A 26,978-nucleotide genomic window follows, 5' to 3' on the forward strand; every position below is an offset into this window, starting at 1 on the left:
AGATGGAGGGCTCCCACTTTATGGCACCCAGTATCTGCCAGACCAAGATTTCCATCCTCCTGTATGCTGATGATATGGTGGTGATATCACTGACTAGAATAGGGCTAAAAAGACCTTTCGACAACCTAGGCTTATACTGCAAAGATCAGGGCCTGTCCATAAATTATCTTAAAACCAAGGTTATGGTCTTCAGAAAACGCCCCCCAAAATGTTCCTGGAGTATCCTGGGAACACGGATAGAACAGTGCAGCTCCTACAAATACCTGGGTGTAACGTTTAGCGAAACATTAACATGGAAGGCACACTTGTCCAGTTTGAGAGTGGCTACCCTGAGAAGTATGGGGGCTATTGTCAAATTATTTTTCTCAAAAGGAGGCTGCTTGATTGACCTCGCTATTAAACTATTTGGCAGCAAAGTAATATCTTCCATACTATATGGTGCGGAGATTTGGGGCTGGAATGAGAATAAAAGACAATTGAGAGCTGAGGTCTGTATGCCACATACCACAATGGCCCCCAACTGGCAGAATGCCATATCTCAGTTTGCTCCTCCTGGACACTTCCCCCTACTTCTCCTCCTCCTTCACTGTTGCTGCTGAAGGTGGGGGAGAATGCATGATTCAGTGGTGTTATGTCATATTTCCTTCATTACACAATATCAGGGAGTTGAGGAACAACTCAACACAGAGCTGTCATTTTTGGTGACGGCTCCATTCTCTTCACACTTAGAAGCCAATTTTGCTTTACAGTAGATGCATTTAGGGTATGGGATATAGGAAAGCTTGCATGACCAAGGACTACTCAAATCCTCCACAATCACCCACTAGGGAATGCATTGTAAATAAGCAGCCTCTTAGAGAATGCCACATACCTTGTAGAGGCCGTGGCTGCAGCCACAGAAGGTGCTTTCCATGGTATAGCTCCTCAACACGCCAATCTCACGCCACGCCACCACCCGTGCTGTGGCTTCGCGGGACTTCTCCACCAGGAAGTTGCAGCTGCTCATGAGGAAGGCAGGGGCCACTTTGTCTAAGACCTTGGCGAGGGTCTGCAAAACACAACACAAAGCCACCTTCAACAACATGGGGACTTTCATTGTAACCTCAGGGAAAGCAAGGGAGCATCTCTTGATGCAGTTGAAGGACTGATCTCCAACTGGTTTTCCAGAAGGACCTCTTTGAGATGTGATGGGTGCTGGCCCAGTGCCTCAAGTTGCCAACCAGTAAAGGCCTGAAGACGCTTTCCCTTACATGCCTGCTTTGCTGAGGCATCTTTTCCCTCCAGCAAGCACACATTTCTAAAATACGACCAATCTGTCTTGACCTATGTATGTCTGCCAGGATTCTTTTTGTGTGGTGTTTTACCTCTGGGCAGGAAGATGTCTGCACAGCAGCAAAACGCCATACAAAATATCCAGTAATCACTACACAGATACAACGAATAAAAATTTGATAGCGTTCAGATTCAGCCCAGATTGAACTGGGCCAAATCCAAATCACCCAAATCCGCATTCACTGGTTCGGATTTGTCCAAATTGAATTGACCCAATCCAAATCAGCTGAATTAATTTAATGCCACTGAAGTCAATCGAAAATGTTTCCTTTTTGTCTATACCATGGTTTGGGGGTCTAATTCTAGGGGCATCTAAAGAGTGTTCCCCCATCCAACCTCCATTGTTTCCTATGGGGGAATTAAAAGGGTTATCTGTTCTTGTCTGGGAGGAGATGAAGGATAGCAGTGAGGCTGAGGCCTACTGGCTTCCTGAAGAGGAACTCTCAGAAGGAGCAGCAGAGCCCATGGAAACTACAATATATCCTGGGCCCAGAAGGCCCAACTCTGGTCTGTATAATTCCTGGAAATTTGTGGTGGAACCAGAGTGGGAGGGAGCTCAGGGAGGGAATTCAGCAGGAATGCAGAGCAACCCTTCCTCCTTCTGCCCCGCTAGTGGGGCTCCCAAATGGCCACTGGGACGGACACTCTGCCTTTAGAACCTGATTAATTCCAGAACTCTCAGATAAGGGGCACGGTGATCCTAGCCACAGACAGATTAGGCAGGCAAACATACCCTGTTGGATCAGGGTCTCCCAGGCTGAACCTCAGCTCCCCCTTTCTTGCTGAGGTTGGCTTACAGCTGCTGCCAGATGGCAAGCTACACCAGAGCCAATGGCAGAGGACAGGAAGGACATGGGGAGAGCCTTGACAAGCCATGGCCACTTTCTGCCCTTGAAAACAGTGGTAAACTGCACATTTATTACTTATTTATTTACTGAGTACATTCTTGTCCTCCAAAGGACCTCAGGGACACTGCTTTCCCCTCTTCCATTTTTCCTCTCAACAACCCTGTGAGGTAGGTTAGGGCAATATAAGCATAATTGGCCCAAGTCACCTGGAAAACATCCATCATAGGTGAGGAACCTGACCTGGGTCTCCCCAATCCTCATGCAACACCCAGCTGAACCATGCTGGCACGCGGCACTGTACAAAACCCAGATATCTGAATAAACATGAAAGGAAGGAGAATCTCCCATGCGTGGCCGTTATGTTAGAAACAAGACAAGGAGATTCACAGATTCAGGTTTAGATGAACGACGTGGATGGTTTTGGAAGCGTCCCTGATTTCTGACTCTAAAGAGAATTGTTGCTGTAGATCAGTTGTACTGCCTCCGCCTAGTATTTGTGTGTGTCTGCTTCTAATTTTAAAAAGAAAGCACTCCAAGCACAACTGGGGGCCTTCATCCACTAAACACCCTTCAAAAGAAGATTGGCACAATATTATCCATTGGAGGAGTATTTAATGCCTCTCCACCTTATTTCTTTAGCTGGGCCAAGATCGCCACCTATAGTCCCTAAAGTGAACTGGAGGCTGCCTGGGAATTAATTCAGGGGTGTTTGGGTTTTTTTGGCTTCTTCCATTCTGTTCTTATCAGATCCTCAAAGCCTCAGACCATACCCCCCCCCCCCAACAGAAAATTCATTTTATTGACTGATCCTAAAAGACTGTAGCTCATTGATTACGGGAACTGCATGTGGCTTGGAAAGACATACGGACAATTTCAAATTAGCCACAATCAACTGCATTGTGGTGCTTTTTTCCCCTGTTTGCACTTTCTCTCTCTCCTATCTGCAGCAACTCTATGGGGGGGTCTCATTACTGATTACGTGTGGCTTTCTGTGTGTCTTCTGGACTTCCTGCACAACACACCACAGCAGGGGTCCCATTCCCCTGGTGGGGGGGTGTGGAAGATAAACTACCCTCGGTTACGCTAAGCAGCAGGAGTTTCACCACAGAGTTTCCGGCAATTCCTAGAGCTGTCTATGTCAATTCTGTGTTTTTTTACTGGAATCTGTAGGATGCCACAGCCCTTTCTCATCCCTTTCTACAGCCTTCCTACAACACAGAGATATAGAACCTGCTGTTCAGCAGGGTAAGTAAAGGTAAAGGCATCCCCTGTGCAAGCACCGAGTCATGTCTGATCCTTGGGGTGACGCCCTTTAGCGTTTTCATGGCAGACTTAATACAGTGTGGGTTTGCCATTCCCTTCCCCAGTCATTACCGTTTTACCCTCCAGCAATCTGGGTACTTATTTTACCAACCTTGGAAGGATGGAAAGCTGAGTCAACGTTGAGCTGGCTGCTGGGATCGAACTCCCAGCCTCATGGTCAGAGCTTCAGACAGCATGTCAGCTGCCTTACCACCCTGCACCATGTTCAACAGTGTATGAAGGAAAAAGACATTGCTGTTCTGTTTCCCAGACGGACCCAACTTGTACAAGAGGAAAAGAAACCAGCATTTCTTCTATCACACACACACACCACACACAATGCCTTTGCAAATGCCAACATATTTGGAGGGTGGGTGCCTGGGGCGATTGGAGTTTGTGGACGTGATGTCACTCTAGGCTGCCTCCCCCTAATCGCTATGAACATTACCATTATCACTAGAGGCTGTTTTTTTCCCCCCTGCTGATTCTCAAATTCCTTAAGGGGTTGGAACCAGTGGATGGGGACAGCCAGATCCCCCTTCTGGCAGGGTAAATGCAAGGTTTACTAATGAATTGCTGGAGAAAGTTTTAGTCAAGTACCAAAATACATTTTGGAGCTTATTCCATCATTGGGGATGTTGAAGATGGATCCAAAACTCACTGGCTCTAGATTATAAAGGTGATCATGTTTTTTTTTTGGGGGGGGGGTATCCCAATCTTTCAAAAATTGAAGAAGTCTAGGTTCTTCCTTCTGCTGCCGAGAGGAACCTTTCCCTGCCCTCCTCTAAGTGACAAACTCGCACATAGTTCAAGAGAGCCATCCTGTCCCTTCTCATCCTCCTCTTCTCTGGACTGAACATTCCTGAGTCCCTCAGCCTTTCCTCCTTGGGCTTGGTCCCCAGGCCCTGGATCATCCTCATCGCTCTCCTCTGACCCCTCTCCATTTTGTCCACGTCCTTTTTGAAGGGAGGCCTCCAGAACAGCAGACAGGATTCCAGGTGGGGCCTGACCAATGCAGTGTATAGCAGGGCTATGACATCTTTTACATATACAAACAAAATTCAAACAAAGGACAGGGTATGAAGTTAAGAACACCAAAAGTTGGGACAAACTCAACTATAAGCTTGTTCCCACAGTGGTCTCCCCCTGGCTCTTAATCAAGTATGCATCAGGTGAGCTTCAGGTGAATGGGCTTCCCAAACCCTTACCTCAAAAACTTTTGGGGATTGTTTTATGTTGGTTGCAATTTGACAACAATTTCCACCACAGCTAAATGTGCAGATGTTAGGAGACGAGGATGTACCTTCTCTGCATTTCTGAAAAATTTTCCTGCACTGATCCTGCATGCAGAGCTTCTCTCAAATCTGCGAAACTTGGCAAGCCCAGTTCCCAACCCTGTAAGGACTGTTGCATCTTGGAAGATGGGGGAGGATTTGCCAATTCTGAGCTTGCTTTGGTATAGGGCACCGAGAGAGTGAGAGAGTTCTGTTCCTTAACAGCTATTTTGCCAAATTGCTACAAATGGCTCTTTGGGTTGTTGTTTTGTTGTGTTGTTTTTGGACCACGACAATTAAAACATAATTAATGAAGAAATAAATAGAGGGGAAAGAACCGTTAGCTTGAGACCTGAGAAGGACTTGTAGAACAAACAGAATATTAAGTTTGCGCTGGCTAATGTTTACAAATGAGCAATGCATGCATTTCATGTTCCAATTACCTGGCAGTGGTGCGTGTGGTTTTTTTTAATGTAATTAAACCTTTAAAAGGTTGTTTATAAGGATAATTTCCATTGTCTTCAGGAGCAAAATGTATTCAGATTATCTGTACATGGGCTTTTGTTCTACCAAGTCAGGGCAAAAGGGTGGAGCTTTTAGCTGAGCAAATCTGCTGAATCTGCCACTATACCTTAGTTCTCGATGTGTGTGTGCAGGATATATTTATTCATTGATACCTCCCCCCTCCTCTGCTCCTTGTTATCTGGGGTCAATTCAAAGTGCTGGTTATCACTCTGAAAGCCCTACATGGCTGGTTCCCAGGGTGCTCAAGGGACAGTTTTCCCTCCTACGCAACAGCCCAAGAATGTAGATCTTATTTATTACTTGTATTCCAACATTCCCAAATCAGCTTACATTGTATCCGCAAAACAACTATGTGAGGTAGGCTAGGCCGAGAGTATGCGACTGATCCAGGGTCACCCAACAAGCTTCCATGGAAATGTCAGGATTTGGACCTGGGTTTCTCAGCATATAGGCCAATACTCTAACTCAGGGGTAGTCAACCTGTGGTCCTCCAGATGTTCATGGACTACAATTCCATGCTGGCAGGGGCTCATGGGAATTGTAGTCCATGAACATCTGGAAGACCGCAGGTTGACTACCCCTGCTCCCTTCGTCTCCTAACCTGTCCCCCCCAAGTTACAATAACTGAAGCAAAGAGGCTAATTGATCTACTTAAGTCATGGAATCGATCAATTAGACAACTTAGGGTCCCAATGACTGGGGCTCCCAATAATCCTCCCAATAACCACCCAATTAGTTTGCTCGGCACCTTTGCTGGAAATTGTGGGCTTGGCTAGACCGAGAGAACATCATAGCCGAAGAGCAAGCAGGCTTCAAACCTAGCCACTCCGCCTTAAACTGATGCCTCATTCTATACCACCTGGCAATGAAATATAGTGCCAGGCCCCGTGGGGCACTCGATATAGCTTCTGCTGATTATAAAATGGTCTTTGATAGCATTGTGAGACAGATTATTGGCTGAATTAGGGGCCTCATCAATTGGCTCCAGATTTCCTGCCCTTATTCATATGCTGCAGGAGAATAATTTCCTGGTAGTAAGACGCAACCAGCAAGGTCACCTTTCACAGAGGGTTCCGGTTAAAAAAGGAGTACAGCAATTTTGTATTTGGGCTCCTTTTTAATTCAATTTCTATATTAATTCAATGATCCAAGCAATGACCAAACCAGAATTCTATCTGCCAAATAGATCCAACAAATAGTTGGCAAATAGATCCACCCCTGCTCTAGTGTATGAAGACAACACAGCCATCCTGTCCCACTTGGTGTCATGGTTAGGAGTGTGGACTTCTAATCTGGGTTTGATTCCACTCTCCCCCACATGCAGCCGGGTGACCTTGGGCTCTTCACAGCCCTGATAAAGCTGTTCTGACCAAGCAGTAATATCAGGGCTCTCTCAGTCTCACCTACCTCACAGGGTGTCTGTAGTGGGGAGAGGAAAGGGAAGGCAATTGTAAGCCCCTTTGAGACTCCTTCCAGTAGAGAAAACTGACATGTAAGAACCAGCTCTTCTTCTTCTGTTCTGACCGAGCAGTAATATCAGGGCTCTCTCATCCTCATCTATGTTACAGGGTGTCTGTTGTGGGGAGAGGAAAGTGAAGACAATTGGAAGCCACTTTGGTAGAGAAAAGTGGCAGGCCTCAGAAGGCAGGCCTCAGAAGAGACCTCCCGGCTCTAACTAGAGATGAACGTGAACCGGCTCATGAACAGTCACTTTGGATGCGAACAGCCACTTCAGAAGCTGAAGCGCCCAACCCTAATTTACACCTCTGCTATCTGCTCTTCAAACAGAACAGTTGAGCTCCCCAGCACTTGACTGTTTGGTTTAACAGCACTTAACTGTTTGGGAGAGCCAGTTTGGTGTAGTGGTTAGGAGTGCGGACTTCTAATCCGGCATGCCTGGTTCGATTCTGCACTCCCCCACATGCAGCCAGCTGGGTGACCTTGGGCTCCCCACGACACTGATAAAATTGTTCTGATCGAGCAGTGATATCAGGGCTCTCTCAGCCTCTACTCCCTCACAGGGTGTTTGTTGTGGGGAGAGGAAAGGGAAGCAACTGTAAGCTGCTTTGAGCCTCCTTTGGACAGGGAAAAGCGGCATATAAGAACCAACTCTTCTTCTTCTCTTAAATGGCTTGGAGTCATGGGGAGAAGGAGGTGAGATGTGTCCTGTATACCAACCAGCAGAAAGCAGGGAGGAAATACCTCAGACATTTCCACCACCTGCTTTTGTTCACCACTGAAAGCTGTGAAATAGCTCGGCAAATGCAGAAGTGACAACAGATCTTTCTAGGAATCACTGGAAGCTCTATGGTAAAACCAGTGTTTCCTGCCATTTCTAGAGCAATGGAAAATCACTTCTAATTTTTCTTTGGATATGATATCATGCTGTTGGCCCAGTGGCTATTTCTTTCATTCCCCCTGCCCTTTGCTCACATCAGTGGGGAACAGAAGGATGACCACCAGTGCCTTTCCTTTATTATTATGTCCTTCTGACCAAAGGTCTTCAGCAAAGTCAATACATATACAAGATAAAATACAGCACACAGAATTAAAAGCCATCTCCGTAATGGCTTAAAGAAACCGCAAGTGCAAAGAATTCGGCATAGGGAACCCTATGCTAACCCCTTTCCTTCCATATCTCTTCCACACTTTACATTTTAAAAGCAAGATGCCCCATGCTTGAACCTGTCTACTTCACCCCACAGGGCTAAATGTAGCTTTGGAGGAGCTCTTTCAATTGTGGAAGAAGCATGGGAAAAGGGAGGGACACCTGTGAGCCATAGCCTGTGAAGAAACTTTGGAAAACACTCCAGCGCTTGGCATGGGCCATTCATCTGCACCTTATGCCAGGGAGGAGTAGAACAATTTCTAGGGACCCTGGAGGCGGGCCAGCGTCTGCAGCCCCTGGGCTGGATTCCTTGCCTTCGGAAACACGGCTTACCCTGTAACCCACATCCTCTGTGACCACACTGGTGTCGATGCTGCATCCAGCCTGCCACAAAGTCTCCTTTATGCTGCATCCGTACAGGAACACATTCTTCTTCTGGGAGTGGCCATGATAGTCGCAAAACACCTGGGAACGAGGGGAAGAAAAGCAACTCCTTAAAAGGTTGCACTCTCCTACGCTTGTTAGTTGCTGAGAAACAGCTCCCCAAACAGGAACGCTGCATGTAAACAGCCCCTGGCTCACTGTTGGTGAATATGATTCATCCCCAGGGGAGCTGGTGCGGAAACTAAGAGCAGTTATTATACCCGGGGGAGTCAATAGGCTGCAAGTGGTTATCTTGGCCTCATGAGGGCCGGAGACTTGAGCATAGCAGCTAGTGATGAATCAGAGAGTAGCCGGTTGAAAACTGGACAATCGTCAGCGTAGTCACGTTCCTCTAAGCCAGGTCCGCTTCGGTCAACTGTTACTCTCCCCTCTACTGGAAAGACAATGTCTGTGAGCCTGAAACCCGGAGGTGGGGTTGCCAACTACTAGGTGGTGGCTGGAGATTCCCTGAGATCTCCAGGTGAGACGGATCAGTTCCTCTGGGGAAAATGGCTGCTTTGGGGGATGGCTTCTATGCAATTATGCCCCGTTGAAGTCCCTTCCCCAAACTCTGCCAATCGGAGGCTCCGCCCCCAAAATCTCCAGGAATTACCCTACCTGGAGGTGGCAACCTAACTTCATTAGGTGCTGATCCAAATCTCCACTGTAGCCTTGTTCACCACCTGAACTGACTGCAAAACAGAGCTAACTTGGCATTCTCAGCCACGTCTGTCTGAGTGACAGTAAATCCTCCTTTTCTTTCTATTTCCTCGCCAGGTTTTGAGGGGTCCCAGTTGACTGTTTCCGTCTCACTCTGTGACACCAATAAGTAAAAGGGGGGCTGGCTAAACAGGTTAAAGAGGGACAGGGATCTGTCACAGGCCCCCTCCTCATTGTCTTGGCGGAGGCCTCAAGAACAGACAATGCTTAAATTTTACACCATTGCATGTAAACAGGCCAGGATTCCTGCAGCGTCCAGTTCTGCTTGAAACTGCCCTGTCAGCTGTGTTAGCCAAGCCGGCCATGCTCAGGCTCACCCTCCCTCCTGCGATGTAGAGATGGCAGTGGCCTACCTTACAAGATCTCAAGGAATTCAACAGACCTCCGGACTTGAGATTAATTTCCCTGGAGACAACGGCAGCGTTGGAGGTGGACTCTGTGGTGTATACCCCAATATTTATTTATTTTATTTATTATATTTATATACCGCCCTCCCCGGGGGCTCAGGGCGGTTTACATAATAACACAAGAACAATACATGGAACAGTCTTATATGAGGTCCCTCCTGCCCCCAAATCCTGTCCTTCCATAGCCCTACCCCCAAATCTTCAAAACATTTCCCACCCCAGCATTGGCAGCCCTAACAAAGCTACAACTGCTACCTATGTTAAGTCTATTTATATTATTTCAGTCCATCCTAGGTGGCCAATGCAGAACAAACTGAAGCTGAATCCAGAAAGGGCAGAGCTAGTGATAACGGGGAAGGCTGATACTCAAGAGTAGGCATGGCCAAACTGTGGCTCTCCAGATGTCAATGGACTACAATTCCCATGAGCCCCTGCCAGAGCTTGCTGGCAGGGGCTCATGGGAATTGTAGTCCATGGACATCTGAAGAGCCACAGTTTGGCCATCCCCTGCTCTAGAGGGCCTGGATCCACTTGCCCTAGATGGAGCAATGTTAGTTTATTGGTTTGTTTTCCCCCAGAGCTGGCTAAGAGCTTGGGGATGCTCATGAACCCTTAGAAATGCAAGCAACTGTTTGGAAGGCTGGTTGGCAGGCAGCCAGAAACATCATTCTAACACCAGCCTCTAATTCACCAATTTTCTCATTGCCTATAGTCAGATGATCCAGCCACACTCATCCAAGTTTCCATAGCCTCACAGTTGGATTACTGCAATGCACTCTACCTGAGGAAATTACAATTGGTCCAGGGCCCAGCCACCCAACTGCTATCAGGGGCTAGCTACTGGAAATGTGTGTTGCCCATTCTGAAACAGCTACACTGTTCAAGCCCTTCCCAGCCTGGGACGCACATATCTGAAGGACCATCTTCCACATATCCCTGTGCCCCAACCGTGGCCATTGGGTTGGCTACAACATGTGAGTGTGAGTGTCCTGCATAGTGCAGGGGGTTGGACTAGATGACCCACGAGGTACCTTCCAACTCTATTATTCTATGATTCTAACACCACTGAGGGTGACCAGTATAGCACTGACCAGAGCCTAGGACTTTTCCATCATGGCTGTGGTTCTCTGGGATTGGATCCCTGAACAGATGAGAGGGGGTCCCTCCTTGGAGTTCTTCTGAAGGTGCTGCTTGGAATGGCAGGCATGTTTTTTTGGGAGGGTAGTGGGGAGATTTGAGATTTGCCATTTTATCTCTTTATTCCCACCCCCTCTATTAGATATTACTGGGGGACTGAAAGTTGAAGGCTGGATTATTCCACCATGTTCTCCGTGACTTTGTTGGGGGTTTTTGTGGTATGTTTTCATGTTTGTGGGTTTTAATAACAACAACAACAACAACAACAACAACAACAACAACAACAACAATAATAATAATAATAATAATGGTTTCTCTATCTGGGTTTTATTGTGGACAACTTTACCCCTCCACGAGCCATCTTCGGGAGTGGTGGATAATACATCGAAATCATCATCGTCGCCAATATCATTATCATCTTTGGTTTTTAGCTGAGGACTATCATTCTAGACTATCATTCTAGAATTATCATTCTAATCCACCCTGAGGAAAGGTGGGATATAACTATTCGAATAGAGAAATAAGGGAGAAAGTCCGTTTTGATACAGCAAAACCTCAAGATACGAACCACTGTCAGTGTGACATGGATGTCATCCGTTCGGTCAGTGATGCTTTCAAAGTACTTCTCCCTGTTAGTTTGACTTGAAAATCTCCCGTTCTATTGGGCTGCTTCCATTCGCAAATCAACCCCGTTGCTCTTTATTTTCATGCCCTCTTCTGCTTCCGGGCGATGAATTTTCCCCATTAAAGTTCCCCCTGTTTCTGTGATTGCTCCAGCCTTCCCATTTTACTCACACAGAAATGGTCTAACATGGTGTTAAAATAGGATAAGAGGAAGATTCTGGGGCCGTGGCAACAGCGACATGCAAAAAATCAACAACAGAAAAGGCTATGTTTGTATCCCTATATTTCATGAGGATTTGTAGTTTAAGAAAGGAGAATCCTGCATGGGAACTCTCACCTGCCACCAACCCCATCCCAGTTCCTACCTGCAAATCCCAGGTTGGTGAGGAAGGAGGGATGACTGTTAAAGTCATTTAATTCTGCAATGCAGATACTTCCTCGGAGAAAAAAGTTCAGGCTGACTTACTGTGCCGCTACGCAGCTATTTTCCAGCCTTGTTTTACAGTCAAACTTCCCATGTTATGCTTGCAAGAAGCAAAAACCTGCACTTTACAAGGCAATTAAGCACACTTGGTTGTCTTGAAATGCAAACCTTATGCAGCACAATTTGCAGGAAATTTGCAATTATGGACCCAGCTCCCAGACGGTATTATTTGGCGGAGTTGATCTTGGGCAAGACAAGACCCTACACGACCCAACTGTATTGCAAATGGCTGTATGCGTCCCCATCCGATTCACCTGCTTGTCCTCCTGCCTTGGGAACGGATTGAGATTGCCTTTATAAACAGCTCTCGTCTCCAACAGGAGCGGAAAATATCAGGAGTTTATTGATGCAGGAGGTAAATATTGACCTGGCTTTTGAAGAATGCCAAGATGGGAAGTCAATATACATTGGTGCTATATAACTTCCCCATATCTTCACTATTGGGAAATCTCTAAATTACGAGCATAGGCTTTTATTTCCCACCCATGAAATCAGTTGCTCTAAAGTGGAATGAGCACTTCGCCTCCCCCCCCATGCACCATGCACATTGATTCTGATGCATGAACACTGGTCATTCCCGGCCCCAGAGAGGCACGTCTGGCTTCGACCAGGGCCAGGGCCTTTTCGGTCCTGGCCCCGACCTAGTGGAATTAGCTCCCGGGTGAGCTGCGGGCCCTGCAGGACCTTTCTGCTTTTTGCAGGGCCTGCAAAAGGGAGCTCTTCCGTCAGGTCAATAGCTGAGGCCGGGTTAGTACAGGAAGAGCAATTGGGGTCCCCCTGATGGCAACAATGAATACCATCCTGACCTGTCTCTCCTTTCTTCCCCATCTCATAGATGAGTAGGGGGAGTTAAGGGTTTCCGCCATCTTTGTTTTCGCTGTTTGATTTTTGTTATTATGGATTTTGTGTTAGTCCATTTTAATGGGGGTTTTAATGGGTTTTTAGCTGGACGTTTGTAAACCGCCACGAGCTCTGGGAGTGGTGGTACATGAATGAATGAATGAATGAATGAATGAATGAATGAATGAATGAATGAATGAATGAATGAATGAATGAATGAGTGAGTGAGTGAATGAATGAATATGTGCCTGCATTATACTGACCCTAGACTGGTAGTGCCTTGCCAGGTTAGCAGAGAGAAGTCTTCCACAACACCTGTCCCCGGGCCCTTTTGGTTGGAGATGCTAGGGACTGAAGCTCGGTCTTTCTTTATGCCAAGAAGGTCCTCCTCCTCAGCTCCAAAGTATCGCTACATCAGTGGTTCTCAAGTTTCCTAATGCCGCAACCCTTTAATACAGTTCCTCATGTTGTGGTGACCCCCAACCATAAAATGATGCCAGTGTTCTATCACAGAAATTAAACCAAAACTGACCAATGGCGTGAAGATCCACGGTTCATGATTGTATATAAATTGTTTTTTTTCTGGGGTTTCTCAGTTCAGTTCTGCCTCTTGTCCCACTATGCCGATCTCGCTCTTTTCTGCTGCTGCAGACAGACAAATGTTCTCTCGATCTACCCCGCAAGGCTGTTGTGTGGATGGCACCTCCCCCAGCCAAGCTGCTTGCCCTACTGTGACCCCTATGAAAGGGTCATTTGACCCCCAGGTTGAGAACCACTGTTTTAGAGAGATATCAGTCTTTCTCATCTTTGGATAGTGCCAATGGTGTTTTAAAGGCCATGCATAAGAAGCTGCACCATTCACATGTACTCCCTCTCTGCACAGTTCCGGAATGCTGCTAAAATTGGTTTTTCTTCCATCCCCTGGGGAGGGGGAATCCACAGTAGCCTAAAGGGGAAGCTCAAAAGAGTCCCATTAGCTTCTTCCACTGTAATACCAACTTTTGGGCATGCTCGGGCTAAGGAGGTAAATATATATCTTAAAAACCCTAAACAGTATTGTTTATGCATCTGTCAGGGTGGAAGTATAGAAACAACAGGACATGTGTTTTTTGAATGTAAACTATATAATTGAATTAGGAAAGAGCTTATTACATCTCTCCCACTAACTAGGCAGAATTCTCATATACTTAAGAAGATGCTGTCTGGTAAAAATAAAGAATTAACTTCTGCAGTAGCCAAATTTGCTTGGTTGGCTACTAAGATCAGGAATGTTCTGAACGCATCAGGAGGAAAAATACCAAAGGATTGCCATTCTAACACTTCTTATACTGTATCCATATATAATTGTTTTTAGCTCTTCGTTTTTATCCATTCATAATTGATTTTACATTTGTAATTCTATGCCTTCTCCTGGATGGTCTGTGGCCATAAATAAAATTGATTGCTTGATATAATGTATTTCAGTTTATCCAATCTTAAGTTTGAACATTATTGTTAGTTGCGATCTTTAGAATTTTCCTGTTTTATTCCTTTATAAGTTTTAATTTATATTTTATCTGTGTATATTTTGTACTGCTCAATAATAATAAATTTTCTATTTCCATAATAAATTTTCCATTTCAATCTTCTATTTCAGCTTTTTCCACTGTTTCCTGCCTCATAGAATCACAGAGTTGGAAGGAGCCTCCAAGGTCATCTAGTCCAACCCCCTGCACTATGCAGGACGCTCACAACTACAAATGACCAATGTTCGGTGTCTTCACATGCCCTCCCCCTCCTCCCCACTGTATTTTTTTTAATTGTGATCATGATCATGTTACAATGCAATTCTGCAGCAGCACAAGCACCACACACACACAGACACACACACACCACTTCCCCTGCCTCTCCTTCCAGCATGATTGAACATTCAAAGGGGCACTTTGGAGGGAGGGCGGTGAGCTTCCCCATGCTTCTGCCCTGTGGGCATTTGTTGATGGTCCCCTGCTGCTGTTTAGGATTATTCAAACAAACAAACCAGTCTTGCATCTTACAAGCTAAAGCTTATCACTGCTGGAAGGGTGTATGGGAGCCTGTTGGGTCATATGGTTTTTTTTTTTATGTTACTTCTTTTTTCAGCCACTTTGAGCCCCAGATAAGTACCAGAGGGAGAGAGAAGAGGAAGGAGTCTCAAAGTGGCTTACGGTTGCCTTCCCTTCATCTCCCCACAACATAAAGATAGATTCAGGTGGACAGCTGTGTTGGTATGAAGTATTGAGTCCCCTGGAGGCCAACAATGAATACACCTTTGTGCCATTAGACTCACATTTTGTCCTCCCCACAATAGAGGCTGAGAGAGCTCTAGGAGAACCATGACTGGCCCAAGGTCACCCAGATGGCTACGTGTGACATCAAACCCAGTTCTCCAGATGAGAGGCTGCCTATTACACCAAGCTGGCTCTCTCAGGGAAAGAGAGGACCTTTCAATGGTTATCAGCCATGAGAACTCAACAGAACCTTCTTGTCTAAAAGCAGAGAACCTTCTAAGATCAACGGCTGAGTGCAGAACACAGCCGAAGGCTTCCTGGTTAGTTGCCCCTTGGGAAAATAACTCTGGTCTTGGGTTTGACCCAGCACAGCAATTCTTACAACGGCACTACACGCCCCAGCTCAAAACGTCAAAGTAGGTAACATTTACAATTTTAAGCCAGCCCAGAGCCACCCCCCCCCCACTCATATTTTCTGTCGCTTTTTCCGACTACACGTTGTGAAGTTAGCCTCTGCTGTGTGTTCAATTACCCTGTAATGGTCCCATTTGAACAGCCGCAGTTGTCATTAAAGAACCTGGCAGAGAGGCAGGGACACCTTCCCACAGTTTTAGCATTTCATCCAGGTTCTGGGCTACAGCCAGCTTGGTTTAACCACAGGAGCTGAATGGAATTTCCCGCCCCAAGGTTCCCCCTTCTGAATATCAAAGGGGCTTTCATAGCCTCAGTCCCATTTCCAGATAAAACTCAACAAGGTAGCCATTACCGGACAATTTTATACACTCTTAACAAGCAAAAGGGGCATACATCATCTGCCTACAATATTGCCATGCACATTAAGGATGGCACCCAAGGAAACGCAGCACATCTGATGGCTAAGCTGCCTGGACTTCCCCAGCTTGTAATTTTGAAGCCCAGAGGTTGCTACAGAAGAATTCTGAGCAATACATCAGCATTTCACTTGCTGAGAGATACATTCCCATTTCTAAAGAGAGCCGTTGTGGTGTAATGGTTACAGCAGCAGGCTAGGCTCTGAGACACCTGGGTTCGGATCCCCATGCAGCCACAGAAGCCTGCTGAGTGACCATGGGCCAGTCACAGGGCGGTTGTGGGAGTAATGTGAAAGAATGGCGATAGAATCAATCAGTCAATAAACCTTTAAAGGTAGATAGGTAAATAGAGAGGGAGAGAGAAAGAGAGAGAGAGAGAGAGGTAGATAGGGAGGGAGAGAGAGAGGTAGATAGGAAGAGAGAGAGAGGTAGGGAGAGAGAGGTGGATAGGTAGATAGGGAGGGAGAGAGATTCAGAGGTGGGAGTATCTGCAAGACCCAACCTGGAGCTGCAAATGTAGGATTAGTCCCTGGAGGCTGAGGAAGTCCAGGCAGACTTACCTCCCTCTCCTCCTGAGCCTCTGGAGCAGCAAAGGAGAAGCCTGCATGCCAGAGCCACTGGACCAGAGATGCAGGCCAGCCGCAGTTCTAATGGAGATGAATGGCAGGAGCCAGGCAGAGGCCCCGCCCAGCTGCATTGGCAGGCGGGGCCTCTGGCTTGTAAAAGGTGCCAGAGACAAAGCTGTGTTGTGTTATTACTCCAGTGTCCATTACCATATTGATCTTGGCTCAGCTTCCTGCCTTGATCTTACCTGGCTTGACCCTGGCTTGGCTTCTGCCTCACCCTTTGGAGTTGGTTGCTGGTGTTCGGTTGGGATTTTCGGCTTTGTCCTGGACTGTGCCTAGAGCTCGGCTTGTGTGCGTAGGTGTGTCTATGGTGCTCTCCTTAGGAGCATCCTGGACCCCTAGGTTATCCATGTCCAGGTTGGGGGACTGCTGGGAATTTGGGAGGGGGGTGGCATTGGGAAGTGGAAGGACTTCAGTGGTCAACAGGCCCATAGAGTCCACCCTCCAAAGCAGCCATTTTCTCCAGGGGAACTGACCTCTGTAGTCTGGAGAGTGGAAGAATTCCAGGGTCAGTCTGGAGGTTGGCAACCCTATAGGCTTCTTATAGTTGTGTGTGGGAGAGAGAGAGAGAGAGAGAGAGAGAGAGAGAGAGAGAGAGAGAGAGAGAGAGAGAGAGAGAGAGAGAGAGAGAGAGAGAGAGAGAGAGAGGAGCATTGAGCGCCTAGATTTCTCTTCCTTGGGAAATGCAGTAGCCAATTAAACTACCCACTCTTTGGGGCTGTTAGCTTTCTTTTCCTTTTTAGCCGTCACCCTCCTTTGAAGAAAACTGTGGCTCACATGTCATTGGGACAGACGAGAATCGAGTGCGTCACTGAAATCGTTAGCTTTCAGGGCCCTGCGCTTAGCAGCCTCTTAGAGAAGAAGAGGCTGGCTTCCGAAGCCGGGGGAGGGGGATGGCCTTGAGCGTGTATAAACTAAAATCGATGGGCTCTTCAAAGGCAGAGCTAATTCAGTTCTCCACCAGCCTGTCATGTTCTGAAGGCCAGGAGAGATAGAGAACGAAGGAACTGATAGCGGCTCACAGCGTGAGGCCTACTGGCAGCCACATGGACTTCAGACCAAATAGGCTTGGGTCTGCCAGACCTGGGCTACGGACATCAGCAAAGGGTTACAGAGACCTTCTTGCCCCAAAAGTGGTGGGATATTTCACACCTTCCAGTCCCACTAGTTCAGATAACATAATCCTGGAGAAGCAGGCAAAAGAATCTTGAAATGCTGGACAGGCATTCCAGATCCCCCTCTGGATGTGCCGTTCAGATCTGAGGTGTCCTCGTGACAGAACAGAAGTGTGGTTTGGATCTTAGCCTAGCATCTCCGTACAATCTCCCAGCCTCCCCCTCCCACTGCTGCCCCAATCTTGCCACAAAATATTGTTCCAGGGGTATGGGGGGGTGTCCTAGGGAGTAGTCGGTCTACTGTGGCAGAAAGAGTCTGCAAAATGCACATCACCTTTGCGTAGATTGAAATTTTAGGCAGTTTTGAACCCTGCTTCTGGAGATGCTACAGAAATTAATCACAAAAGGTGCTCCCTTCTGACATCCTTAGTTTGGTGATGTCACCTTTCAGCCAAAGTGACTTCTAACATGGATGTGTTTGCTAATGAAGTCCTTCAATAGGATCAATTCTTCTTGGCAGGATTTAAATAATATATATGTGGCCTTTGGCTCACAGGTACGGGGCAGTCTAGTCAAAAGAGACTAGACACGTTTGTTGCATTCATTGTGAAATGGTTTCTTGTAGCCTAGGATAGGTTCTTTTAGCTGTTGTTGTACTCATTTTGAACCGTCCTTTTTTTGTGGTGAACTCTTAATCTGGGAAAGAGGAGGAGCCAAGTACAATATGGAAGCCTAGAGAAGGGGAGGAGCCAAGCACAAAATGGCTGCCATGAGAAGTGGTACAGCCAAGTACAAAATGGCTGCCATGGGAAGGGGAGGAGCAAAATACAAAATGGCTGCATGGGAAGGGGAGGACCAAAATACAAAATGTCTGCCTAAGGAAATAGGAGGAGCCAAGTACAAAATGGCTCCCTTGGAAAGGGGAGCCAAGTACAAAATGGCTGACATGGGAAGGGGAGGAGCAATGCACAAAATGGCTGCCTTGGAAGGGGAGGAGCCAAATACAAAATTGGTGCCTAGGGAAGAGGAGGGGCCAAGTACAAAATGCAAAATGGCAGCATGGGAGGGGGTGGAGCCAAGTACAAAATGGCTGCCATATGAAAGTGAGGAACTAAATCCAAAGTGGCTGCCATGGGAAGGGGAGGAGCCAATTACAAAACGGTTGCCATAGGAAGCGGAGGAGCCAAGTATGGAGTCAAGAAGTGAGATCAGAAATCCCAGCCAATCAATACTGAGCTAGAAAGTTAGCTCAGCCAATCATTACTGAGTCAGGAAGTGAGCCCACAAGCCCCAGCCAATCAACACTGAATCAGGAACTGAGCTCAGCCAATCAACACTGAGCCAGGAATTGAACTCAACCAATCAACACTGAGTCAGGAAATGAGCTCAGCCAATCAACACTGAGCCAGGAGCTGAGCTCAACCTATCAACACTGAGTCAGGAAGTGAGCTCAACAGCCAATCAACACTGAGTCAGGTACAACAATTTCTCGTAAAGCCTTGGCGGAGGAGCATGTCCCATGACTGTCCTGCCCCTGAGTGCCTCCTCCCCCAACCAGCTTGCCTGTCTTTCCAGCAGCCAGCCAATCACCTTCCATCCCCCATCCCTGACCACCCCCTCCTCCTCCCACTTCCGTCTGAGGTTCGGAGGCTGCAGATCCCTGCTTCATGAGAGCTACCCCTGCTCCAGGCCTAAGGGGTAACCTACTCCACCCCAACCCAAATCCATTGAATGGGACATGTTTATAGAGTCCGGCATGTTCTTTTTCTCCATGCAGTTGAAGATCCTAAAAAAATAACCCGGGTTCTCAATCACACATATCTGTGTTTGTGTGTTTTATTTCTTAATTATATTTCTATTTCTCAGCATTTGCCGGCTCACGGCAGTTCACAAACATACCATAACTCAAAAATAAAAACATCCTTAGTAAAAAAAAATTCCCCTAAAAGACTAAACCTTGTTGTGCTGGCCACAAAATTCCCATCCTTCCCCTGGAGTGCTCCAGTTCATGTATTTAAGGTATAGGAAGCCATTCAGGAAGAATAACTACGAGACCAAGATGAACGAAGAGAAGGCACTCACCACTGGAGCCCGGCCAAGGCTTCGGAGGTGATAAAGGAGGCCCTTGGTATGGTAAATGGTGGGCTGGAGGACCGAGCTGGGCTTCAGCCATCGCCTGTTCAAGTCTTCTCCACTTAGGGAGCACCGCTGGCTAGAATCAAAGAAGAAGGAAAGAAAATCTAGCAGGTCTGAAAGGAGAAGCAGAATATTTGTCCCTGAAGGTGTCACAGCCAAAGCAGGCTTAGCGTGTCGGCCCACTATTTATTCCTGCACATTTACACTCGAGAGGGGATTGAATGAGCTCTGGTTGCCAGAGCTGCTTATTTCCCAAGGATTCATTTCTGACCCGCATTCATTATCACCTCCCTTGCCTGCTGAGGCCTGGGCGGTTGGACTTACCAATTTCAGCAGCTGACTTGTTTGAAAGGGAGACTGGAATGAAACACAATCCCCTGTGGTTTTCGCATGAATCAGTAACAGTGGCACCTAAAGTGGACGATGCATAAGAATGGCCATCACATGACCATTGCCTCGTTGGCTGCTTATTGGTGGGAGTGTAATGAGGGCGGGGCTTTAAGGAGTCCTCCCTCCAAACACAGCCTGGAGCAGGACACTGGGAGGTTGATGAAATCCACAAAATCAGGCCACCCAAAGACAAGGAGGTCACTCTGCATACTCAGGCGTGCAGCAAAAAACAAAACAAAAACAAGACTTTGCATAAGTAGCCCCACACCCAAACAAAAGGCTCAGGAAGAAGAGCAGCTGGTTTTTGTCCCCCCCCCTTTTACTACCCAAAGGAGTCTCACAGTGGCTTCCAATTGCCTTTCCCTTCACAAAGCTCTGAGAGAACTGTGATTGGCCCAAGGTCACCCAGCTGACTGCATGCAGAGAAGTGGGGAATCAAACCAGATTGGAGGCCACCAGTCTTAACCACTGCATTAAGTTGGCTTTGTAAGCATATATATCCTTCAGAGGGGAGAGAGCATTGGCAGAAATTGTCATAGTTTGTGGCAAAGGGAACAGGGGAGTCGGCATGCTGTAGGCCAGGGGTAGTCAACCTGTGGTCCTCCAGATGTTCATGGACTACAATTCCCATGAGCCCTGCCAGCAAATGCTGGCAGCGGCTCATGGGAATTGTAGTCCATGAACATCTGGAGGACCACAGGTTGACTACCCCTGCTGTAGAGAGCCAGTTTGGTGTAGTGGTTAGGAGTGCGGACTTGTAATCTGGCATGCCAGGTTCGATTCTGCGCTCCCCCACATGCAACCAGCTGGGTGACCTTGGGCTCGCCACGGCACTGATAAAACTGTTCTGACCGGGCAGTGATATCAGGGCTCTCTCAGCCTCACCCACCCCACAGGGTGTCTGTTGTGGGGGGAGGAATGGGAAGGCGACTGTAAGCCGCTTTGAGCCTCCTTCGGGTAGGGAAAAGTGGCGTATAAGAACCAACTCTTCTTCTTCTTCTTCTTCTTCTAGAAGCGTTAGATGACCCTGGAGGATGAGATTTTAAGGTGGACTGAGATTTCCAAATTGCTTCTCTCCCTTTTTATGATTCTTCATGGGGCTCCAGGTTTCTATCGTAGAATGATAATTTATTAACAGTGCTGAAAAATGTGTCCATTTTATAGAGAGAATCAGCATAAAGGAATAGAAAATGGTAGTATCATGGGTTCAGTTCATACCAAGGGAAAGCAAAACTGAAAGTGGGATTTGGGGGTTCACGAGAGCACAGAGATTCAAGCTTCAATTCCTAGTCTTTCGAACTGCATAGACAGATTTAGACAGATTTAGATAGAAGAGAAACAGCTGAATTATATTGACCCTTCAGCTAATGACCTCATGATGCTATCTATATGCATGTGTCGTGCATGTACACACACACACATTCCTTTATGTAACATATAAGTTACAGAGGTTTATACATTGCGAGAACTTATGGAGATTTTATCTCTCATTCTGCATAAAGCAATTTATTACTTACTTTCCTCCTTTGCTTTTTTTACAACAATGCTTTTAATTTTAAAAGCTTTTTTTTCTACATAAAAAGCGAGACTATGTTACAGATTTCTTCCAGCAGCACAAACTTCATAACAGCCTTGGTCTTTTCCTTGACCCAAGATTTTTAATTTAAAGTTGCCCCCTCCCCACTCACACCCACCCAAAGCACTTGTGATTTCTTATATCTAACAAGTAAGAATCTGCTACAGAGATATCTATTACTGAAGAAAAGGACTTTCTACAGAGCCACACACCCCTCATCTGAATTCATATAGGTAAGAGACCAGATTGCATAATATAATTCTGAAACAAGCTGATATTGTGATCCAGGGACACAACTCACTTCTTTTCCCTTTTTCTCCTTTTTTGTGGCACTGAATCCTATGCAATCATTGAAATAATTGTGCATTGTGCCACTGAGAGCCATCAGCAAAGGCTCAGGAGCACAAGATGACCCTCCCCCCAAAAAATGAATTTATTGAGAAGGCTGATTGATGCTATAGTGACAAGTATATCATAAATGTAATATGTATATTATAAATGTAATATTTGTGCCCTCGAAAAGCAGATGCCTACAGTTGTGTGCAGACGAGGACAACTATGTGATTGAGAGATGCTATCACACATCTGATGCAAAGTCCTTGTGACAAGATGCCAGGACTTGGTGAAGGGAAGGGAGACTTTCAGAACACAATCCAGAGTGTGTGGAGTTTAAAATCACGAATCCGGTGTTGTGCACAAAGGGCCAAAGAAGGAGTGGGCGTGGGGGAGGGAAGGATAGAAAAAAACAGAATGGGGAAAAGTGGTAATAATAAAAAAGGAAAAGTCGGGGGAAACAAAGGCAAATTCTGATGGAGATGCTGATAGCAGATGGCATAATTCAAAGAGGAAACGGACGAGAACCGCTAGAGAATCCGAGACAAGAGAGCAGGAGGGAGTTGCAAGTCACTTCTTAGGGAGAGAGAGGGAAAAGCCGCTGCAGACAGGAGATAAAAATGATTCCAAAATCTTCTGCCCATTACAGATAACTAGAAAGACAGGGCCCATCATACCGAGCGAGTGATGGTAGGACAGATAATAATAGCACCTGGGGCACAGCCAGCTATAAAAATCTAAAGGGACACATTGTGTTTGATAGCTGGAGAGCAGCTTTGCAATTCTCCGCGCATCCTAATAAGAGCGAGGCAGCTGCAGCGGCGCTGGGCGAGACCGTCTATAGAAAAGGGGAAAGAGATGCAAGCGCACCCCAGGATGCTTTTGGAGCAGCATGGGGCAGCATCAATGCCATGTGTGGCTAAATGGCTCTTGCCAAGAAGGGAAGGAGAAAGCACTTTTGTGTGCCTTGCGGGATTTCAGAGCCGAATTTGTAGAGGAAGCATAAAAAAGCCATTCTCTCTTTTTTGGCCCACCTTCGACGAAAGACGCCACATTTCCCAAGGGTGCCTTCTGTCACTATGGTCCTTTTGGAGCGGTGTTCCAGAGCTCCAGAATTTGTGGGATGCTTCTCCTTTAAGTGACGTTCCCTGTTTCTTTTCTTGTGATATTTGTTTATATTCTGGTCAACAGGTTTGGGGCTCCAGGTTCTACCGTTGCTTTGGTCCGCTTCGTTTACTTCAGCCCAACATGGCATTGATGCACAATGTTTGTGGTGTTTATCAGTGCAAGGTCAAGAGTGGAAGCATCAGTCTGATTTCTTGGCACACAAACGGCACTGGAAAAATGAAGAGGCTTTCAGGATAATGATCAAGGCAATGAAACAGAATACGGCACTTTTAAAAAAAATTTGCAGGCTCAACTCTTGCAAAGAAGAGGCAAAAATCAAAATATGCAGGGTCTAGGTGTTGAAACAGCTGTGTTAAGAAATTCAGAATTGGAGCCAGCCAGCCAGCTCACAACTGTGGTCAACCTCGCCCTCCATTCTGTAGACATGTCATCTAAGTACGGTGGTGGTGCCACGGAAACGGAACGCTGCATCGAGTCACTGCTGGCTGTCTTCCAGCGCTACGCTGGCCGTGATGGGAACGCCCGGTCCCTCTCCAAAAAAGAGTTCATTACGTTTATGAACACAGAGCTGGCATCTTTCTCAAAGAACCAGAAGGACCCATGCGTCCTGGACCGCATGATGAAAAAGCTCGACATGAACTGTGCCGGCCAGTTGGACTTCGCCGAATTCTTGAACCTCATCGGCGGTCTGGCTGAGGCCTGCCATGAACATGTGTTGTCCTCCCCAACCAGTGGTGGACCAAAGAGGTCATGAACCGCCCCCTCCCGTTCTGACCCATCGCCGGCAAAATCCCAAAGATTCCAGAAAAACGATATCAGCATGTGATCAAAACCAGCGACACCATCTGTATTCTAACCAATAAAGTCAAAATTCAAAAAAAAAATTAAAAAAAAAATTCAGAATTTGAATCCACCTGATCGCTACTGATTTTTCTCAGCAATGCAAAACAGGGCAATGGTAGGAGCCTGGCAGATTCACACAGGATATACTGGAAATGGAAATCATGGGGACCGATTGATCACAATCATCTGTGTCAAGAAGATGGTGTGGATCCGGTCCTATGCAAGAAGGAACATAAAGGGACAGCTGTGCAGGATCTTCTGCAATGCATATACAATGCCTTGCATATTAGAGGTCCCAGAAATTGGCCACACAAAACTTGCACAAGAAGAAATGCAAATAGGGGCACCATGAATGAGTGCAAACAGCCACCATGGCCTTTCACTTGTGCAAGAGGTTGAGTGTAAGTAGAAATCTGCACAGGACCCAATATAGTGTGAAATGGCTAACCAGAAGAGTAGGGGGGTTCTAAGCTTTTTGGTTGGGTGAAAGCATGACCCCATATCAGGCTGAGCCACAGAAAACTACCGATATGTGGGAGTAAGGGAACCCAGGGATGACCAAACTGTGGCTCTCCGGATGTCTATGGACTACAATTCCCATGAGCCCCTGCCAGTGCATGCAGGGGCTCATGGGAAATGTAGTCCATGGACATCCAGAGAGCCACAGTCTGGCCACCAGTGTATTTAGGCCAACATGTAATGAGCTTTTGGAAAAGCCAGATAACATTTTGGTAGGGCTAACAAAATTGCTCAAACAGGTATAACTGTTGGGGGGTAGGGAGGGAAAGTAGGAGAAAGAGAAGGAAAAATAGAGGGGGAGGGTAGGATGGGATATCCAGAATCTAGGTCTACCCCTATTGACTCCTAGGGTGCTCCTTTCTCATTGAGGCTCTCTCCTCCATCCCCACTACCACCTTCTCCTCTTAGCACCCATGTTCTTCCTTCAGCTAAGGTGCTGCTTTTGACTCTACCCCGAGAAACATTCAAAATCCCAGAACCATAACATACTCTAAGACATTTCTGGAGTCCAAAAATGATGGGAGATCATGCTGTTCCAAAAATAATTTACTATACTAGTAGTTTCACCAGTATATGTGTCCCCATCCCCCCACCAAAAAAATCTTTGCAGCACATTGTGTTTGTGCACGCACACACATGTGTGTTAAATGTTGTCAAATCGCTTCTGACTTATGATGACCCTGTTGTTGTTGTTGTTGTTGTTGTTGTTATGAAATTTCTTATCCGCCTTCCCCCGAAGGCTCGAGGCCGGTTAAAGGTAAAGGTATCCCCTGTGCAAGCACCGGGTCATGTCTGACCCTTGGGGTGACGCCCTCCAGCGTTTTCATGGCAGACTCAATACAGGGTGGTTTACCAGTGCCTTCCCCAGTCATGACCGTTTACCCCCCAGCAAGCTGGGTACTCATTTTACCGACCTCGGAAGGATGGAAGGCTGAGTCAACCTTGAGCTGGCTGCTGGGATTGAACTCCCAGCCTCATGGGCAAAGCTTTCAGACTGCATATCTGCTGCCTTACCACTCTGCGCCACAAGAGGTGGGTTACAACATATATAAAACCCCCAACAACATTTAAAACCAATATAAAATACATCAATCCCATAAACCATGATGCTGCGGCATAAAAAAAAGTCTTCCCGGACCCAGAATCTCCCAACTAAATCCAGGGGGGAAAGGGCAAAGAGGGTCAATTACGGTCCTCCAAAACCTCCTTGCATTAACAGCCATTCTCAGTTCTTGCAAACTGAGGGCCATGGTGCTCGGAGGGGCCGTCAACTGTAGGGTTTTCAAGGCAAGAGACGGTTTCCCACAATCTGCTTCTGTGTAGCTATGGATAATTTTTCCCAGGCAAAAGCTGAAAGCTGGCCTGGTGTTCTTCTTTCTGTTTCCAAGGAGGACGGCAACTTTAATCAGGTTATCCCATGACAGCAATTGTCGCCAAGAAGTTGATCAATGGCATAATTCCCATTGAACGGATCTTTGTGCCTTCCCCACATAAAAATCCAGAGAGGATACATAAATGTGAATTATTTTCTGCTTAGCATGATTTAATGCAGAAATATTTTTTCAATCAGAGAACAGCCGGGAACATTGTGATTAGGTAGCTGGGCGTGTTCTGAACCACCGAAGAGAGGACTGGGAAACGAGTCAAGGTTTTTATGTTCTAAGAAAAGAAGAGTTTTGCTTGGATCTCTTTATCGTTCTGGCCCCCAAAGCATTTGGATAGGGCTCCAAGCTCCATCGGCTCTGATCCAAGAAATGAATCAACTAATGCTTCTGTCGATTAATTTCATGGGGCCAGATTTACGGCTCTGTAACTGGTTGGAGGGCAAGCAGTGTGGTATGGCCAAATCTCACCAGGTCTCAGAAGCAAAGTAGGGTTAAGTTCTTGGATGGGAGACCACCGAGGAAGTCTCGGCAGAAGAGGCAATGGCAAACCATATCTGCTTCTCAAAATTCTTGAAAGCCTTTTGCTGAGGTCGCCATAAATTGGTTGCTACTTGACAGCATTACACACTTACATAGATATCATCCACCAGGACCTGAATGGACCAGGCTAGCCTGATCTTATCACATCTCAGGACAAGAAGATGTTTTCTTCATGAGCAGAACAAAATTTGTTCTGCTACTTCAGACCAACACGGCTACCCACTTGAGCCCACCTGTCATGGTTATCCTTTGCATTGTGCTTTTGGAATGTCTGTTTTTATGCATAATGTGTGTAGTTTTACAGTGCTCATTAAGGGTACAGTATCCGCCTTCTTTAAACATGAATGCTTCCACGTGTCCATTCTTGAATCGGAACCCAGATGTCCTGTCCTGTGGATATGTCCTGATGGGCAACAAATCCAGCCATCAGCTGGAGAAAATAGCACCCCTGGTCCTTCTCAGGTCAGGGAAATGGCACAAGGGAAGGCAGAAGCTCCTTCTCCCTGTATGCTATTGCCCCAGCAATGTTACCAACTCCAGGGTGGGAAAATCCTGGTGATATGGGGGGTGAAGGTTTTGGGGTGGGGAGGGATCTCAGCAGAGTCTACCCCCAAATAAGTCATTTCCTCCTCTTTGTAGTTTTGAAATCAGTTGCCCCACCTGGAGGCTGGCACCCCATGCTGTAGATTACCTGCAGCTCCAATGTATGTTATTGTCCCAATCTGAACAGGAAGCTTGGAGTGGGATTCAAACTAAAAATTGCCATGGAAGACAAGTGTCCTCAAAC

At 46.6% G+C, this 26,978-nt stretch overlaps 1 protein-coding gene across 2 annotated transcripts in view; it reads right to left on the minus strand.

Annotated features, from left to right (window-relative positions):
• The window catches only part of AGBL1 (AGBL carboxypeptidase 1), a 441,440-nt gene that overhangs the window by 203,517 nt on the left and 210,945 nt on the right, over positions 1–26,978 (minus strand). Inside the window, exons 19-21 of one of the 2 annotated variants that reach the window (XM_077317360.1) lie at positions 19,424–19,553; positions 8,223–8,354; positions 872–1,048 (exon numbers count right to left, since the gene is read on the minus strand). In XM_077317360.1, the coding sequence (XP_077173475.1) occupies positions 872–1,048; positions 8,223–8,354; positions 19,424–19,553 (439 nt within the window). The remainder of the gene's footprint in view (positions 1–871; positions 1,049–8,222; positions 8,355–19,423; positions 19,554–26,978) is intronic. The other variant, XM_077317361.1, reaches the window with a different exon arrangement.

This window comes from Paroedura picta, chromosome 18 (assembly GCF_049243985.1).
Source record: "Paroedura picta isolate Pp20150507F chromosome 18, Ppicta_v3.0, whole genome shotgun sequence".
NCBI classification, from domain to species: domain Eukaryota; kingdom Metazoa; phylum Chordata; class Lepidosauria; order Squamata; family Gekkonidae; genus Paroedura; species Paroedura picta.